The sequence below is a fragment of the Hyla sarda genome, chromosome 9 (genome assembly GCF_029499605.1).
Source record: "Hyla sarda isolate aHylSar1 chromosome 9, aHylSar1.hap1, whole genome shotgun sequence".
Classification (NCBI taxonomy): domain Eukaryota; kingdom Metazoa; phylum Chordata; class Amphibia; order Anura; family Hylidae; genus Hyla; species Hyla sarda.
Window position 1 is genome coordinate 28,622,970 of NC_079197.1, and position 19,412 is coordinate 28,642,381.

General features: G+C 40.8%; 1 protein-coding gene across 4 annotated transcripts in view; it reads right to left on the reverse strand.

Annotated features, from left to right (window-relative positions):
* Positions 1-215: 215 nt before the first annotated feature.
* LMX1B (LIM homeobox transcription factor 1 beta) overlaps positions 216-19,412 on the reverse strand; it is a 176,292-nt gene continuing 157,095 nt past the window's right edge. For 2 of the 4 annotated variants that reach the window (XM_056540963.1, XM_056540961.1), the window contains 6 exons: positions 8,353-8,585; positions 5,269-5,447; positions 4,901-4,978; positions 4,743-4,809; positions 2,744-2,905; positions 216-1,020 (listed from right to left, as the gene is read on the reverse strand). In XM_056540963.1, the coding sequence (XP_056396938.1) occupies positions 863-1,020; positions 2,744-2,905; positions 4,743-4,809; positions 4,901-4,978; positions 5,269-5,447; positions 8,353-8,585 (877 nt within the window). In that variant the 3' untranslated portion in view covers positions 216-862. The remainder of the gene's footprint in view (positions 1,021-2,743; positions 2,906-4,742; positions 4,810-4,900; positions 4,979-5,268; positions 5,448-8,352; positions 8,586-19,412) is intronic. The other 2 variants (XM_056540962.1, XM_056540964.1) reach the window with 2 other exon arrangements.

Consider the following 19,412-nt stretch of genomic DNA (forward strand, 5'->3'; position numbering starts at 1 on the left):
CTCGTGTTGAATAACATTACAGCAACAACTCAACAATTGTTATACAGTATAGATGAACAGATTGAACTCTAAGAAGTCTATAAATTGGAGCTAAACCAGTGTTAGGAAATAACAGAATATGTTAATGTTGTAAGTTTTATTAAATTAAGTTGTCGGTTTTTTTTTTTTTTTTTTTCCTTTTTTTCTTTTTTTTTTTCTTTTTTTTCCATCTTTAAAGGAACATAAGACCATTAACTTAAAAAAAAAATGGATTTCTCTCCAGAAAAAAACATGCAGTCTTTCCCGTGACGGCAATGACTCTTGAGAAATCATTGTCTGCTCATATGATATAATGGCTAAAAACTACCCTTCTTGTCTATGGAGAAAATCGAAACCAAAAAAATATAGAAAGAAAAAATAAAAATAATAAAAATAAAATAGTTTAAAACGTCACATTTACAATAACTTGTCACAGTTCAAATTTGATAATTCCACATCACGGTGACACTCATGCAGTTTCAGAGGAGACTTGGGAAACCTTTTTTTTCCGGTGGCTTCGGTTTTTCCAATATTCTAGGAGGGGGGGAGGGGGGAGAAAAAAAATCTATTTTGTACACGATTCTATACAAATGCTGTATTTTTCCTTCTTTTTTTTACAATAATCGTTCACTTTAAATGGAAAAAAAAATTGAGGTCGATGCTCATGCTTTTTCCAAACTTCTCAGAGGCCAGGATGATCCAATCGCTTGGTATGTTCTGGACGTTTGCTCACTGCTCAGATTGGGGTGGATGGGGGAGGAGAACTGCACAGATATGGCTGTAGATAGTCTCTAAGGGTCCATTGTGTTTATTGTTTTTGTAGGGGACAAACAGATGGAAGCCCTCATGATGCAAAGTAGGAACTCTGCATGGAGTACAGTCGGTCAATGGGGTTTCCAACTCTGGCTTGCATGGAGTTGACTTCAGAAGAAGCCAGGAAGCAGTCACTGAGACTTGTTAAAGAGGTATCACTGTCAATATCGTGAAATATGGTGTCGTTACCTGGTAAAGAAAAAATAAAACAGATAACCATTATTACCATATATATTACCGGTATACAAAGCCCCTAGTAAATGGTGATATGACTGTATAATTCTGCCCATCACATTAACATTAAGTTCACGCCCATCTGACTGATTCCCTGAATTGTCAGACAAACTATGAACCCTCATGTCTCAGGAATGGAATATATAAATAAATTATAATAAGGTGTGTGATTAGCTAAAATCTAAATTTGGGTTGGCCACAGGCCAACTTTAACATGATGTAACTAACCTCTACGGTATAAATGTTATATTCTTAAAACAACGCCAGGAAAAATACACATTCAGATAGTGATAAGATTTTACAATGTGATTCAAAGTAAACATTGACATTGTCTTTGCTTGTTGTAATGAACTTTTTGATGGTGGATAAGGAAAGCAATAGACAGATTGGTGATGGTGGTGGTGGTGGTGGGTGGGGGGGCTTCTATGACTGTTAGAATGATAAACAATATGGAAGAGTAACTGGTGGATATCCAACAATCAGATCATCACCAGTCTATGAAAAATAAATGTTTTCCACTGAAATACTCATTAAAGGGAACCTGTCATCATTTTAATGCTGCCTGAACGAGTCATCAGGCCGCTTCCATTGGCTTCTCCGCACCCCACCAGCCTTGATTGATACATCGCTCCCTGTTTTGGAATAGGAACAGATCTTTCAAGGCCACCACCGTTACAATTTATGGTACAGGCAGCATTAAAGTGATAACAGGTTCCCTTTAAAATGAATTCAATTAATATATTAAATATTTGATCTTTAATAAACCCACATAAAGAAGAACACTTCTACTTGATTTCACAAAATGAGTGGCCTGACAGAGTTTCCTTATTGGTGGGACCTTCCAACACTCGATACTCCAGAATCAGCAAAAATTGTTCTTAGGCACAAGTAAAACTGGTCATATAATGCCCCAATAGGCAATTGAAAGAGAACCAGGCTGTAAACTATACAGGGGTAACCATTATCCAAATTCTTTACAATTCGCTGTTAAGGAAGTTTTTTAGACCTCAACAACAGTGTAACCTGTCTGCTTAGAACCCGAGGGATGTTGGATTCCAGTTGCATGGAAAAGTCTTTCTCTATCGTAGCTTGTCAATGTTCTACAGCAACATACTACACTCATCATATTATATTAGACAGAAACTGGTCACATCATTTGAGCATATATTGCCTTGACTGTGTGTCTGAGTGTGGTTCATGCCTTCCCCAACTGCACCTAAAAATCCATAGTGGAGAAGCCCACTGCAAAGTAAAAACCTAAGTGGTCTATGCTTATGGAAAGTCCACGTGTCTTCAGGCAGTAGTTGTCATGACTATAACAAATCACTCATTGCACACGAATGCACAAGGATCATTGTAACTTATACAAATTATAGGGTTAAGCATGTAAATTGTTGGTGAAAAAACATACATAGTTCTCCCGATCGGCAAGAACCTAAAGGTGATTATATTTAAAAAAATTGCTTTTAACATTTTGTAAACATACAACATAATTTGGCCAAAGCTGAGTAATATGACCAGGTAAAATTGGGCTGTTCCATTAAAATTATTTACATAGATAAAAATACTTAAATATTAGCATGACCTCTTGTATTCCAATGGGATCATACAGGGGTTATTATTTACAATCTACCGTTGGTGATACTTAGTGTCATTGTACAGGTTGCGCGCAGCTTACCATAAGGATTCATGTGGTCACCTGGCATTTGAGGAGGGGTGAGTCCTTGCTGGAAGGGGTCTGTGCTGTAGCTGTTCTGATCCATCGCGACGATCTGTTGCTGTGGGGGGGCCAGTGGGGCGTATGAGGTCATCATCCCTTCCATGCGGCTGGACATGACCTCTGACGGGTGACAAGGAGCCACATTAATGCACTCAGTCTGGCAAATTTTGTTATCTGTCTATCATTTGTCTTCTAACTCTTGTCATATAACATTATGTTTAACACTAAATGCTACAAAGACATAGGTACCCAATTTACTGTATACAAATATTAAAGATTAAAAGAGTTGCCCAAGATAAGAAAAAAAATATTGTATCCCAAAGCAGTGCCACTCCTGTCCATAAGTTTTGTCTGGTATTTCAGCTCAACTACATTCAAGTAAGTGAGTCTGGGCTGCAATACCATATAAAGCCAATTGGCAGGTCTGGTGCCGTTTCGGGGCAAAATAACAGATACTTATTTTCCAGTCTTGGAAATCCCTTTAATTTCTCTTTGACAGAATGGAAATAAAAACCATTACAACAGGCTGGAAAGAAAAGTTCACATAGGAGCAATAGGTATTGTATTAAGAGATTAGGGAGGTTAATATGTATATTATGGGCCCAGGTTGAAACACAATTTCAGACACACAGCTTCAAGGCAAGATAAGTGAGAATGTTCATGGCTATTCGCTAGAAATGATCACAGTGGTGTGAGTTAACATTAGACTTGTCCTCAGCAGAAGTTTAGCAGCTTGGATAGAGTTCCTCATAAAGTTTAGGATACACAGAACACTTGGTTTAAAGATTTAGAGGGACTTAAGCTAGAATTAAGTCTTTACAAAGGAAAGGGATTAGGTTTAGGGTTCTGATGGATCAAGTTTGGGAAACATTTTTATTTGAGATAGGGCTCGAATTATATTGATGTTATTTTTAGACAGCTTTACATATTGGACAGATTTATAAGGCTTTTATTATGGTTTTGGTTATGGCAAAAAATGTTGGCAGTATATGATATTTGATGAGGATTAATATATTTATACGGTTTAAGATATTACTTTTTTATTTTTTAACTGATAACCTTAAAGAATTTTCAAAACTGAAAATGTGTGTGAAATATTTTATTGCTTCTAAGGTTCTGTTCAAACTACTGCTTTTACGGTTTAACTAGTTTTGAAAACAACAGTAGCACAACCTGTGGCACTATTGTCCATCAATGGAAACCGCATTATACTTCAACAGGATCTATTCGAGAACAGACGCCACAACACTAGTGTGAACACATCATTAGGCAGTGTTAAATATTAGTTTGGGATTAGTGGGGAGGTACTTCCTAAAAGTACAAAAAGGAACCTATATCACCCCTATTCTTTAGCTTACATTACAGATGTTTAAATTAACCTGACCACAATGAATGACCACAACTTAAACCAGATCAAGCGCCCAAAAGTAGGTGCATACACTGGCTAACATACTCTTAATCCATGTTTCTTAACTCTAAGTCTACGTCTGCCTACATACCAGGTTAAAAGAAATGGGGCTGAGAATGACCCATGGCGGTCCCTATATGGACATGATGGTACCTAGTCTGGTGCTATGATTAAGTAATACAGCATTGTGTTAATACTTTTAGAAGCCAATGTTTGCCTACATGAAACTTAAGAAAGAACTATAGATAAGGGTAAAGAACAAGAGTACAGAAAAAGCAATACTAATAGCAAAAGTTATAACCTTTAGAGAACACAAAAGCAGTAGGAATGAATTGTTCCTATCTCCTACTAACAAGAACTAGTGACATAATTGAGGAAAAGTCAATTTTAGCATTGTCTTTTATATAAATATATATATATATATATATATATATATATATATATATATTCACATATTCATATCCTAAAGCCATAATGTACAGATCTCTTACATAGGGTACTATGGAAACGTGTCAAAGAGAGGACTACTATCAATATTGTATTAGTTACCTTGACCGAGTCTCTGAGAATTTTGTTGCTCTTGCTGTTGTTGGTGTCTCCGTGCTAATTTCTTCATCTGTTTAATAGAATGGTGGGAGACAATAAGTATGTTATAGAGTGGAAAATACTTATCATACCACTTATATACATAATATAGTGTGACCTACCTTTGCTCTTTGGTTCTGAAACCACACCTGGACCACTCTCACACTAAGTCCTGTTTCAGCCGCTAACGTTTCCCTGACCTGTCGAATTTACAGTAAAGGGTTATGTTCAATATCTTCAGTTATCATCCTATATATAAACAGATATGCATATACATAAGGTTCTATGTATCACGTTTTATCACTGAGTCACTGATAATATAATGGCATAAATAGTAGCATTCTGCTTCTTTCCACATATTTGTTAGCAACTTCCATACAATGAGACAGAATTGGGATTCTACAAGTCAAACTATTAAATTATCTGGGACATAACATTACAGGTAAAAGACAACTGTAATACCTATATCAAGAGAAAATCAGGTTCCTACCTTTCGGCAAGGCTTTGAAGACACCTCGAATGATGCTTTAAATGCCCTTCTTTGCTGCGTTGTGAGGATTGTTCGTGGTCTTTTAGGCCTCCTTGGGTCTTTACCATCATCACTGCCCTTGCCCTGACCCCCATGGCATTTTCCTGGCTTGACGTCACCTTCTTCTTCATCACTTTTTACTGTATTATAAATTACAGAGATGGTGAGTTGATGTGTAAGCAAAGTTTAACATTTGTTTATTTCACCTTATCTCGACAGAAGCAATTTACACTAAGACAATGTATCAAATTGTAGAATCATTTTGGTGAGAGCTTATAGAAGGATTGGCTAAGATTAAAGAATAGCTAAGAAAGAAAATGGAGGCATTAGAATTTAAATAGAAAAAGAAGATAGAAAGGGGAGAAGAATAAGAAGAGGACAAAGTAATAGAAGAAAAAGAAAGAATAGTAAAAAGATAAAGGAAAATAAAAAATGGGAAAATTAAAGCAATTGAGAAAGAGGAGAAAGACAGGGAAGAAGAAGAAGAGGACAAAGAAGAGGAAGAAAAGATAATGATGAAAGAAGGAAAAGAAGATGATGAAGAAGAACATGATGATGACAATGAAAAGGGAGAAGGTGGAGGAAAGGGAAACAAAGAAGAAGAAAGAATAGAAAGATCAAGGAGAAACAAAATGGGAAAATTAAAGCAATAAAGAAAGAGGATAATGATGATGATGATGATGATGATGATGATGAAAAGGGAGAACGTGGAGAAAAAAGAAACAAAGAAGAAAAAAGGAGCAGGAAAAGAAGAAGGAAAAACAAAGAAAAAAGAAGGAGCTGAAGGTAAAGAAAAGGAAGAGGAAAGAAAGGTATGATAAAGATGGTGAGGAAGAGAAGAAGAGGAAAGAAAAGAAGAAGTAGAAGCCAACAAAAAAGCAGAAAGAGTAAACAAAAGCTGTTAAAATTCTTGCATATTTTGTATCTTTTTTTCTTTTTGAAAATTTTGAGCCGTTTCAATGAATGAGTCCTTAGAGGATCGTTGGCTTCACATTTCACAGCCGTATACATCACACAGACAAACTCTTACACGCTGGACCACCAGACATCTGTGTAAAAATGTGGCAAAGCTATAAACTACCTTGAACAGCAACATAATAACACGCAGTGATATAATGACTTGTGCAGCAATATTGTAATATGCAAAGCTATAAAATAAAATGCTAGAGTTATAAGAACCTGCAGAGATATATAATGTCATGCTGTGAGTGAGAGGGTACAGTGATATATCATGCCGGCACATATACCACACGAAGAGGCATAACATTGTGCTGCCGAGTAACCTACAGAATAAAGGCCGTGGTAACATTTCTAGCCGTACAAGAAATAGTTGCAAAATAATAGCATTTCCATTTTCTTGTTTTCGGTGGTTAGTCTTTTTTGGCATTCTGTCTGCTTTTGCTAGGTTGTCTATAATAAGCGGCTTCAATCAATGGATTATTTGCTTACTTTGCTTGCTATAAAGAAACAGGTTTCACAGCCTGCAAAGACATATGTAGAAAGCAGCAGAAGCCTTGATACATTGTGACCTGTACAGTTCTTCATGTGACATATTAGTATATATTTTAGAAAGACTTTCTAAACTCAAAGGGGGTTTCGGGTTTAGAAAGCAAATTTACTAATAACGTTAGCTAGAATGGAAAGGGGCTACATTGAAAAGCTCTCTCTTAGGGACTTATAGGGACAGCTCATAGATTTTAAAGGGAACTGTGTAATGCTGGATTTATCCTGTGGAGGCACTGCAGGAAAATTAAAGGGGTGCTCCACTGCCCCAGCGTTCAGTCTGCGGAGGTCGTGATGTCATGACCACGCCCCCTCGGGACTACACAACACACCTCCTCAATGCAAGTCAATGGGAGTCTTTCATAGACTTGCATTGAGGGGCCATGGCGGCTGCCACTTTCAAAATGTTTAATATGTTTTAAAAAAAGGTTTAAAGGGTACCTCTCATCAAATAAACTTTTGATATATTTTAGATTAATGAATGTTGAATAACTTTCCAATAGCATGTTAATGAAAAATACGCTTCTTTCTATTGTATTTTTCCCGATCAGTCCTGTCAGCAAGCATTTCTGACTCATGCTGGAGTCCTAAACACTCAGAGCTGCCAGCCTGCTTTGTTCACAGCCAAACAGGCTGTGAACAAAGCAGGCTGGCAGCTCTGAGTGTTCTCCTTTGTGAACAAAGCAGACTGGCAGCTCGTAGTGTTTAGGACTCCAGCATGAGTCTGAAATGCTTGCTGCCAGGACTGGTAGGGAGACCCCTAGTGGTCATTTCTTCAAAGTGGAAAATTAAATAGAAAGAAGCATATTTTTTAATAACATGCAATTGTAAAGTTATTCTGCATGCATTAATCTATAATATATCAAAAGTTTTTTTGATGAGAGGTACCCTTTAAAAAAAAATTGCTTAAAAATGTAGCCAATGGCAAAGCGTACACACAGCCATAGGTGCTAACTTACCTGTGTTTATGCAGGACATGTTTTAAGCAGAGATTTTGTGCTCAATTTCCAAGATTGTGAGGTTTCTTGTCTGTCTACATTTTACAGGTGATGGGTTTAGATTTATCATAAAGAAACCTACACATATTCCTAGGTTGTGGAGAAATATTTGATTTTAGACATATCGGAGATTGGGTCAGTATGAAATACATGTTCCTATAGGTCAATTTGGAATTTAGATGTGAGATGTGAGCCAGACCGGGGACAGAGACCAAAATGAATGATGACGGTCTCTGTACAGCGCTGCAGAATAAGTTGGCTCTATATAAATAAAGGACTTATTATTATTACAGTCCAACAATAACAAAGGTAGAAATTAAAGCGGCACTCATTACTACGGGTTGGTAGTAAAACAGTGTAGTGCAGTGTCACATAAAAACAGGGGAACGGCAACGCTGGTTGACTTAATATTATTATGATACCTCGTAAAAAAAAAAAAAAAAATCCTCCTATCCAACATTTCTTGTGACTTCATCATGTAACCAACTGATTCGGCCTCTCTGGAGTACCTCTTTACGTTCCAATATTATGAATGCTTACTCACCAGAATCGGAGTCATCTGGACTCCCAGAACTTAGAAGGTCCTTCTCTTTTTCATAGTCACTTTTACATAAAAGCTGTCCCTCCTTCAGTACGAACTCGTCTCCCTTCCTGAGCTGTCGTTCACATACACAGCAGCAGAAGCAGCTCAGGTGATACACACACTCCAGGGCACGCATGACAAATTCTGTTGGGGCGATCTTCTCCATACAGCCACTGCATTTTGCTGCAAAAAGCCTGAAAGAGAGACATATATAATGGTGAGTTTATGAAATATCAATAGCTTTTACAACTTCCACAAAGGTAGACATCTAGATTTCTCAGATTGCAGGTAACCTGCCCAGTATAGATGGCTAAACATAATACTGACAGACAGTAATGGACATGATTAAAAAGGGTCTGTGCTTGTCTTGGGGGTAAATGGCTATGTTGTTATTCCACAACAACACTGTTGCTTTCTTTTTGTGAAATGGCTATTTTGTTGGAGTTCACTCTCTCCTACTACAAGTCCCAGGATCCCTTGTTTCTAGGTGGGAGGTGACTTTTCTCCCTCCCACACTTTTAGCCACCCCACCCATTGCAGCACAGCTAGGCTCCCTTCCATGCTGTGCTGTGGTTTCAATTACAGTTCCCTCCCACCCAGTGGTCTCTCCGACCATTAAAACAGACAGGCTCCCTTTGAACACCTGACTAGTGATGCAATGTCATGGGCTGCACTACAACCTGGGAAAAACTGAGATGACACTCATTTTGTAAGCTGTTGAAAATAAACATTGGGGCAAAGATCACATAAGAATTGTGAGACCACCATCACACACAGGTACGGAGACAATATTATGAACTACACTAACTTTACAGCCCCTGTAGCACAGTCATATACCTGGAATAACCCTTTAAAAGGGGCTTGGGCAGCACAAACTGTTGACCGTTTCCCATTAAAAAATGCCTATTTTTGTGAACAGTCCGGAAATGTAGATTTTAATGGTTTGCAGAAATAATGCTCTATTCGCAACAAAACATTGTTGCTGTGTAAACCCGATGCTGATATAATTTCAAAGAAGGCAACTTGTTAAAGAAGACAATATTTCATGTTCAAATGTGGTTTTGTGAATAACAATACCCCACATGTTTCTTCTTTTCTCAATTCTTTCATACTATAAATATTTCTATATATGCCCAGAGCTGTATATACAGTGCGGCCCCTGGCATTGAAAATTCAGGGGACTTATGAGCTTGTGACACATACAACATGAGGAGAGTCCAAAAAATATGATCGTTAAGCATTGTCATGAGAATCAAAGCCTACAAGTTTTGATTATGTGCCAAGTAAAGGGTTGTAGCTATAGGAGGTACAGGGGTAGTATTTGCACTTAGACCAGTGTTACCCAGCCGCAACTCCCAGCATGCACTGGCTGCCTCTGGATATGATGCTGAGCCCATGCACTCAACTTCTTTGGTAAACCACCACTTTGTCCTCAGTGTTTCTCAACCAGGGTGCCTCCGGCTGATACAAAACTTCAACTCTATGCACATGATGCTGATATGACGCTGAGCACATGCACTCAACTTTTCTTGTCGACAACCTCTTTGTTCTAACTCAGTGTTTCCCAACCAGCTGTTGCAAAACTACAACTCCCTGCATGCTGGTAGTTGTAGGTTTGCAACAGCTGGAGGCACCCTGGTTGGGAAAACTGACCTACACCCTAGTGTCTGAAGGTGGCGCATCTATCTATCTATCTCAAATCTATCTATCTATCCATATCTATCTATGTCATATCTATCTATCCCCTATCTATATCTCATATCTAGCTAGTTCACCTGTCCATACTCCAGCATGTCTTCTAATAATTCCTCTCAATATTCTCATTCATTCTTAATGCTGTGTAAATTACATATTTGGCCCTAGGTCTCCTCTTGCTGTGAAAACTTTCTGTTGGGTTAAGTCCTATAGTTAAAGCTTCTTGAAGCACGCTTAATGTGTGCACCATAGCCCCATTCTCTGGCCGTACAATAAATGCTGTAGTAAAACAATTAAACATGTTTGTGGATACACAGAAGGAAATTAAGGGCAGGAGAGAGATGGCCGAGCGGCAGAAGGAGAGATATTGGAAGAGTAAACATGGAAATGAAATTGCTAAGGAAAAGAGAAGGGCCAAATTTAACGCTAGAAGTGAGCTGCATAGATAAAGAATTAGGCGTCCATCAAACAGATGGTGGAGAGCGTCCCAGCATCCTCGGAGTGTATACTCACCATGAATCATCAACTTCAACCGGACAATTATATGTAAATAATAGCTCACCTACATCATATGTCTATACGTGTGATAAATATGTGTCAGCCATATGATGTAGGGAGGCTATTATTTACATATTACTAGCAGAGTGATGATAGATATGAGATTGATAAATAAATAGATAGATAGATAGATAGATAGATAGATAGATAGATATGAGATAGATAGATAGATAGATATGAGATAGATAGATAAATGTGAGATAGATATGATATAGATATGATATAGATAGATATGAGATAGATAGATATGAGATAGATAGATAGATAGATATGAGATAGATAGATATATATGAGATAGATAGATAGATAGATATGATATAGATAGATAGATAGATATGATAAAGATAGATTATATATGAAATAGATAGGTATTAAATAGATATTAGATAGATAGATAGATAGATAGATAGATAGATAGATAGATGGATAGGCTTTTCTTTACCTGGGGCAAAAATCTGTATGTAAATGGAGAAGAAGGAGGGTACATGAAATAGAAACCGACCATGTGGCTGCTATAAGGGCATTTAGAAAGAGGGGCCTACCCCTAATTGGTCCCAGTCCTTTTGCTACTAATAAGAAATTGAGCAGAACTCTTCCACACGGGCCAGTCCTGCCTATAGGTAAAATAAGCAGCCACCTAGAGAGCCCTCTTGAATGGGGGCACGGCTCTGCCTGCTGCAAGTAAGTTAGCAACCAGCCAGCATCTGAAGCACCCGCCGCTCATCCGAAGCACCCGTCCAGCCAGAATCACCATTGCGTGAGGAGGGGATTTGTAACAGTGTGTCACCCCAGTAGTAGGTGATTACATGAGGAGTGGGTTTGTTACAGTGTGTCACCCCAGTAGTAGGTGATTACATGAGGAGTGGGTTTGTTACAGTGTGTCACCCCAGTAGTAGGTGATTACATGAGGAGTGGGTTTGTTACAGTGTGTGACTCCTTTGTCGCCTAAGATGACAAAAATCCTTGCATCAGGGGCATTGACCTAAGGGTCATGGTATCCCTTTTTGCCCTTTGAGGAAAAATCTGACACCATAATAGGAGGCCACTTTTGATCTTTGCTGTGGAGACCCTTTTCTCCTTTTCAGTGTATGTCACTGTGGCCAATGCCATTGATACCCTACACCCAGGGAAGATGGCCCGTTTGGATATGCCCCTCAGCAGAAGGGCAATATTCTTAGATGTGAGGATCAAGGTAAATATAAGTTCGTAGAGTATCCTGTTTTTGGGGAGCCAAAACACATTGTTTTTTTTTTCTTTTTTTTATGGCAGACAAATCAATGTACCTTCACGGACCAATAGTACATCCCTTTGGATTGGACGGACACAGCCTTTACTATTGGGAGGGGCGCTCACCTATGTGCAAAGTTTGCCTCAATCTAGTGACCAGGCTGAGTATCAGGGTTGTGTTTGGGCGACTTTCCAGAACGTCTTACCCTTCAGATTCCACACAAAGAGGTTTCCAACATGTTTTACCTCTAGCATGTCCTCTATGCTGCCCCCAACGGGGAAAGTGACTGTGAACATCTACAGTATCTGTGCTTAGGCTATCCAAAAATAAGCCAGTATATTACAACGACTAAGAGGACATGACAATAAGAACAGCCTTATACATAACCGACCGGGTGCAGTACTTTCACTGAGAAAACCCATCATAAATCAGTGTAACCCCCCATGGTCTTGTTTAGGAACCACTGCAATAGTCTCAGCCTTTGTGCATGATTTGTAGGAGAAGTTTTGGCTCATAAATGTTGGCATGAAGAAGCTCCATAAAACGCCACATATTTCCCATATTCCATTGTAACACATCACACAGGCTTCTTACTACGTTCAGAATCATCACCTTCTCTATCCTGTCTGCTCCTCTACCCTTTCTCTATTATAGCTGTTATAACCTAGAAAATTGTACGTATACCTTATTTGTGTAGGGTTATCGAAGGTTAGTAGGCCCGGCATTAACCCTTTTAAGGCGAGAATGAGTTAAAATTCAGTTCTATCTGATAAGCACATTCAAAGCCGTAAAGAGAAGAAGTGATATCCGTCCCTCCTCCCTGACTAATAAAATACTTCCTGTGGATTCTCCTTTATGACCGATATCTATCACAAGGCTGAGAAATTTACGAGGACCCCTCGCGTTATTGCTCCAAGCTTTCGAATTAAAACGATTTTTCATTTCCAAAAGTCTTGCATGCTGTTGTTCCTAACAGCTCTCTCCTGCCCCCTGCTCCGCTTCGTATCGGTGCACAACGACACCCTAAAGACTTCATGTGTAATATTCTCAGAATAGGCATGAAACAGCTGCCGGAGAAGTAAAGAGATTTAACTGCAATTACGGCTCCGCTTAACAATTAGAACTTCTACAAAAATGGAACAAATATTTTTCTGTCTTTGTATCAGTTCCTGCTTGAAAAATTTCGACATTTTTTGATGTAGCTTTTTACAACTTACCGTAATTATTATTAATATTTGTCATTAAGTATAAATATTTTTTATTTGTTTATAAATATTTATTGTTTAAAGAGTATTAACTATACAGTATAATATCTTTTCACTATGGCAGCTAAACATACATGATCAGCCCAATGGGATTTGAGAGTTTAGTGTACTGTACAAATTAAATAGATATACTGAGTATTCTGCTATACCGGTTGGGGTTCATGATAACACAGAGATCAGAAGATGCAACCAAGTATGGAGACCAGAAAACATAAATATTAGGGTTGCCCATCACTGCCATTTCTCTACGTCTTAGAACAATAAAGATAGTACTAATAAGTTGTCTTTGTCAACCTTTGAAGCTCTTAACCACTTATGAGCTCTACCAGTAATTTCCACCAATTGTTGTGGTCATGCCTAGTAAGTAAAGCTAAAATCAATACAGCGATGCAATCTCTAGACTTTAGAGTGGATAAAGATGTCTTCTGACCAGGTTTATCAGGTTGAGCCATTATTCAGGTTCTATATAGACTTGTTAAGGCCCTGATAGGGCTCATTCACACTACAGAACCTCCGCCCGTCACTAGGACCACTCGGAAATGCATAAATAGTTGGTAATGCATTCATTAATGAACATGTTCATGTTCATTCTCACAGCAGAGTCTGGGGTCCGGAACTTAATTTTATTTACACGTTCGATCCATGATATCTTTAATATAGCAAAAAAAAAAAAAAAAGTCTGAAAAAATGGCAGCTTTTTATTTTTTAAAGGCTCAAAAGACTTAAGCTATATTCACATGATGGAATTTCCAAGTGGAATCCCGCTGAAAAATTCTGTAGCGGAAATTACACATTCCGAATTCCGCAAAATTATAAGACATGTCTTTAATGGCGTATTACGGCCATAGACGTCTTATCCCCCCCCCCCCCCATCTCTGTTCAGCATCGGGTGCAGCTCCAGTCTCCGAAGTGCCGGGTTTCAGGGACTGGAGACGTGACATCACGTCATGCCCCCATGCCACGCCCCCTCCACTCATGTCTATGAACAGAATGCCGGGTGTTGCACGGAGATCCGGTGGGGGGGATGGTTCCAGCGGCAGGACCCCCGTGATCAGATAGGAAATAAGATGTCAAGCGGAATCTGTGTTTTGAAAGTACAGAAATTCCGCTGGAATTCTGATCAAATTCCGCAAACCTGCCAAAAATCCGCAATCTGCTTCTCTGAATGAAATTTAAACAGGATAGCAAAAATTCCGCCATGTGAACATAGCCTTAGAATGAATTCACATATTGCAGGTTTGTTCAAAATTTTAACTTCCGTGGGTGTCCCACTCTCCTAAAGGGGATTTACAGAAAGTATGTTCTTGATGCTAAATCGTCATGATTGAAATGAGCAGAATCACTTTCATTTTTCATTTTTCGCAACAAATTTGCCAGCGATAGACTATCAGTAGGAAATCTATCATCTAAGGGAGCTGAGGCGTAGCCTGTAGCTTTTGGGCCCCAATGCAAAATCTGCAACAGGGCCCCATATGCCAAATATAATACTGGTCTCTTATGGGGCAGTTGTGCTTTTGGGCCCCCTTAGGCACCAGCGCCCCGATGCAACTGCAACCCCTATAGCTACGCCCCTGTGAGCAAGGTATCTGTCAGGTAGGGGTATAGCTATAGAGCAGTGTTTTCCAAACAGTGGTCTCCAGCTGTTACAAAACTACAACTCCCAGCATGCCCGGACAGCCGTAGGCTGTCCGGGCATGCTGGGAGTTGTAGTTTTGCAACAGCTGTAGAAGCACTTGTGGTGTCCCGGTATCGTATTGCATACCGTACCTTGTGTGGTGGTCCCCAAAGTCAAAGTAACTACGCTCAGATAGGATCCCTCAGGTAGGACAGCCCCTAGTCGCCTCTTCTCTACTCTAATTCTATACTGTTAATTAGTGTTGCTCGCGAATATTCGCAATACGAATTTTCTTCGCGAATATCGCATATTCGCGAATTCCCGAATATTCGCGAATATAGCACTATATATTTGTACTTACGATTATTCACTTTTTTTTTTTTTTTCACTGTACACATCACAGTGATCACCCCTCTCTGCTTCCAGCTTGTGTGGTGTAAAGAAGGCTCTAATACTACTGTGTGAGACTGGCGTGCGAAGTTTCGCATATGCTAATTTTCTATATGCGGATTTTCGCATATGCTAATTTTCGCATACGCGAATTTTGGCATATGCGAAATAAAATGCGAATATTATGAATATGCGAATTTAGCGAATATATGACGAATATTCGTCCATATATTCGCGAAATATCGCGAATTCGAATATGGCCTATGCCGCTCAACACTACTGTTAATACGTGTATATATTTCGTAATAATGTATATTTAATATAATGTACAGTACTTACCTTGTTTAGCGTCGCAGGACCTTCGGTCATGGGACCATGTTAATATCCTCTATGGTATGTTGGAGGACCTTTGGTTGTGGACATTCCATTATTATCTACCTCCCTATCACTCTTGGGAAGGGTGGCGGTAGGACAAGCATTACTGAGGAGCCCTCACCCTGGCGTCACGAATAGCAAGGGTTAACAAGGACCCTTTAGTCACCGCACAGCTACACTCCCCATACCCTACTCCCCCCAGGCTATCACACACTGTTTAGAAAACACTGCCATAGAGGGTGCATTAGTAGGACTGTAGTAGTGCAGATGGTATATGGTTCGGGGGTCTATACAGTAACAGATTTTGCATTGGAGCGTCAAATTATGTCTTTGCCGACAAAAGAAACCTAGAGGATATGCACAGAACAAAGAAAGTTGGCCGAGTTGCTACATGGAGCATTGATCAGTTGGCATCTCCTTATATATACTGGATTCTGAATGGCAAAGCTGGGAGCTAAGAGGAGATAAAATGTTGTACAAATAAGGTTACATATTTAACACAGGATCCTTAGAGCGGCATATAATAGAGCCGCCTGCTGGCACACACAACCCCTAAATAAGGTGCTGGTAATCCCAGGGATCTCATGTTAGCTGTGTGTATACAGGTGCTTCTGATCCTTATCCCAAACACAGATGCAGATAAAGCACCTTATCACATGTTGCTGTTTGCCGAGCACTTCTCTGCCTTTCACTCCCACTTTGCCTCTTCTCTCCTACTTATCTTTCCTTATTTAAATACCCCATAATAGAGCCCAGGCAGTGTTAAAGCGTCTGGTCGACGTTCCTCGCTTTCTCTCCTTTTGGCAACCATAGAGACAGCCCTCTTGCAGCCTCCTGCCCTTTGGGAGCTTAGATATACAATTGTGCATCTGCATCAGTTCGGTATCGCGGATCTGTGGTGTGTTATTTCAGGAATATATCCCGTCACTAAGGCTATGTTCAGACGTCAGGTTGTCCGCACGGGAAATCTCTGTGCCGACATTCTGCAACCTGCTGGAAGACCGCTCGGAAATGCGCCATCTCCATAGACAGCAAGGGGGGTTGACAGAAATAATGGACCTGTCCATTATTAGGACAGCAGAATCGGAATTTCCCCGACAGATACATCTGGCGTGGAAATTCCACTGTGTGCACACCGCAGCAGAATCTCATTGAGTTCAATGGGACTCTGCTGCTGCGGTATGTCCGTACGGAAGTCCACATGAAGATTCTAACGTCTGTACATAGCCTTACTTATATAGGCCATAAATATTATTTCAGCAAAAGCTGAATGAAATTTTTTTTAAATACAATATAGCCATGTTCACACCGATCGGAAATTCCATTGCAGCAGAGTCCTATTGTTTTCAATGGGATTCTGTTGCATTGTGTATACGTCAGAATTTTTCGCAGCGGAAGCATCTGCCGTGGAAATCACAATTTCCGCCTCTGCAGAAAAAGTGTATATGCCAATTCTTTCTGCGGAATCGGCACGGAAATGCATTTCCAAGTGGTCCTAGTGCTGGCAAGTTCTGCCAGCACCCAGTGTTTGCGAAATGTTCCCCAGAAATTTTCCAGGCGGACATTCCACATAAAATTCCACCTTGTAAACATGGCCTTAGGCAGGATCCAGACATGACAGATCTGCGGTGGAAAATTTTAGCCAGATGTGGTCCCAGCCAGATAATTGTGCAGTGATATTAGGATGATATTGTTTTCTTAATTTTTTTATTATTGCATTTTTGGCAGCAATGTTTTATAATTGTCACAAAACCATGCCATTTGGTAAAAACTGCTTGGATTACAAAAGTCACAGCGAAAGAAAGTGACCAAAAAATGCTCCTTGTGTAAATATACACACTAAGGCCATTTCTTGTGACCTTTTCTTGTGTTCGTATCATGGACGCAATTTCCAGTCCAACCATTGGTCTAATGACCCAGATTTACAGTGTCCATAGTAAATTCACCTGAAAGCATGGGTCAATAAACATGAGACAGAACAGGCCTAAAAAAAATAGTTAGCCAATAATGCATATCCTGCTATGTATAAGTTAAATGGACACAAACACATTTTCAGTTCAGGGCTATGGGGGAGCTAAGTATTAAACCCAAGGCTAATGGGGATTAAACCATTGCCCGCCATTCCTAGGAGCAGAATTGTCTTGTGTTTAAGGATACACCCGTGAAGCTCAAACGTTCCTATTGTTCTTGTTCATTAGGGTCATTCAGTCTTTTATTAAACTGCTATAAGCAAAGAAGAGCCCAAATGGGTTTAGATACTGCTCAGCAACACAGGGCATAGTGCAAGGATGACAAAGGAGGATCTCCACCATCTTGGGTCCAGAGCTGTCACTTTTAAACAAACAGATACTTGGATAAATATTTCTTTTATGGTGAAGGGTGCAGGGGAGAGAATGAGCAGCAGGGGACTTTTTGTCTCCCTGCTGGAGTTTCTTTTAAACTTTACATACTTATTGTTATGCAGGTACATTACCACCATTGTGCGGAGAAAATGAACTACCATGCAAAATTGTGCAGAACTGATGAGCTAGGTCACGGGTGTAGTAGTGTTAATAGAGGGTGCAGAGGTGGCTGTGACACTAGGAGGTGCAGAGGTAGCAGTGTCAATAGGGGGTGCAGAGGCAGCAGTGTCAATAGGGGTGCAGAGGCAGCAGTGTCATTAGGGGGTGCAGAGGCAGCAGTGTCAATAGGGGGTGCAGAGGTAGCAGTGTCAATAGGGGGTGCAGAGGCAGCAGTGTCAATTGGGGGTGCAGAGGTAGCAGTGTCAATAGGGGTGCAGAGGAAGCAGTGTCAATAGGGGGTGCAGAGGCAGCAGTGTCAATAGGGGTGCAGAGGCAGCAGTGTCAATAGGGGGTGCAGAGGTAGCAGTGTCAATAGGGGGTGCAGAGGCAGCAGTGTCAATAGGGGGTGCAGAGGTAGCAGTGTCAATAGGGGGTGCAGAGGCAGCAGTGTCAATAGGGGGTGCAGAGGCAGCAGTGTCAATAGGGGATGCAGAGGCAGCAGTGTCAATAGGGGGTGCAGAGGTAGCAGTGTCAATAGGGGGTGCAGAGGCAGCAGTGTCAATAGGGGGTGCAGAGGCAGCAGTGTCAATAGGGGGTGCAGAGGCAGCAGTGTCAATAGGGGATGCAGAGGCAGCAGTGTCAATAGGGGATGCAGAGGCAGCAGTGTCAATAGGGGTGCAGAGGTAGCAGTGTCATTAGGGGGTGCAGAGGCAGCAGTGTCAATAGGGGGTGCAGAGGCAGCAGTGTCAATAGGGGGTGCAGAGGTAGCAGTGTCAATAGGGGGTGCAGAGGCAGCAGTGTCAATAGGGGGTGCAGAGGTAGCAGTGTCAATAGGGGGTGCAGAGGCAGCAGTGTCAATAGGGGTGCAGAGGTAGCAGTGTCAATAGGGGGTGCAGAGGCAGCAGTGTCAATAGGGGTGCAGAGGCAGCAGTGTCAATAGGGGGTGCAGAGGTAGCAGTGTCAATAGGGGGTGCAGAGGCAACAGTGTCAATAGGGGGTGCAGAGGCAGCAGTGTCAATAGGGGATGCAGAGGCAGCAGTGTCAAGAGGGGGTGCAGAGGCAGCAGTGTCACTAAGGGGTGCAGAGGCAGCAGTGTCAATAGGGGGTGCAGAGGCAGCAGTGTCAATAGGGGGTGCAGAGGTAGCAGTGTCAATAGGGGGTGCAGAGGCAGCAGTGTCAATAGGGGATGCAGAGGCAGCAGTGTCAAGAGGGGGTGCAGAGGCAGCAGTGTCACTAAGGGGTGCAGAGGCAGCAGTGTCAATAGGGGGTGCAGAGGCAGCAGTGTCAATAGGGGGTGCAGAGGTAGCAGTGTCAATAGGGGGTGCAGAGGCAGCAGTGTCAATAGGGGGTGCAGAGGCAGCAGTGTCAATAGGGGGTGCAGAGGCAGCAGTGTC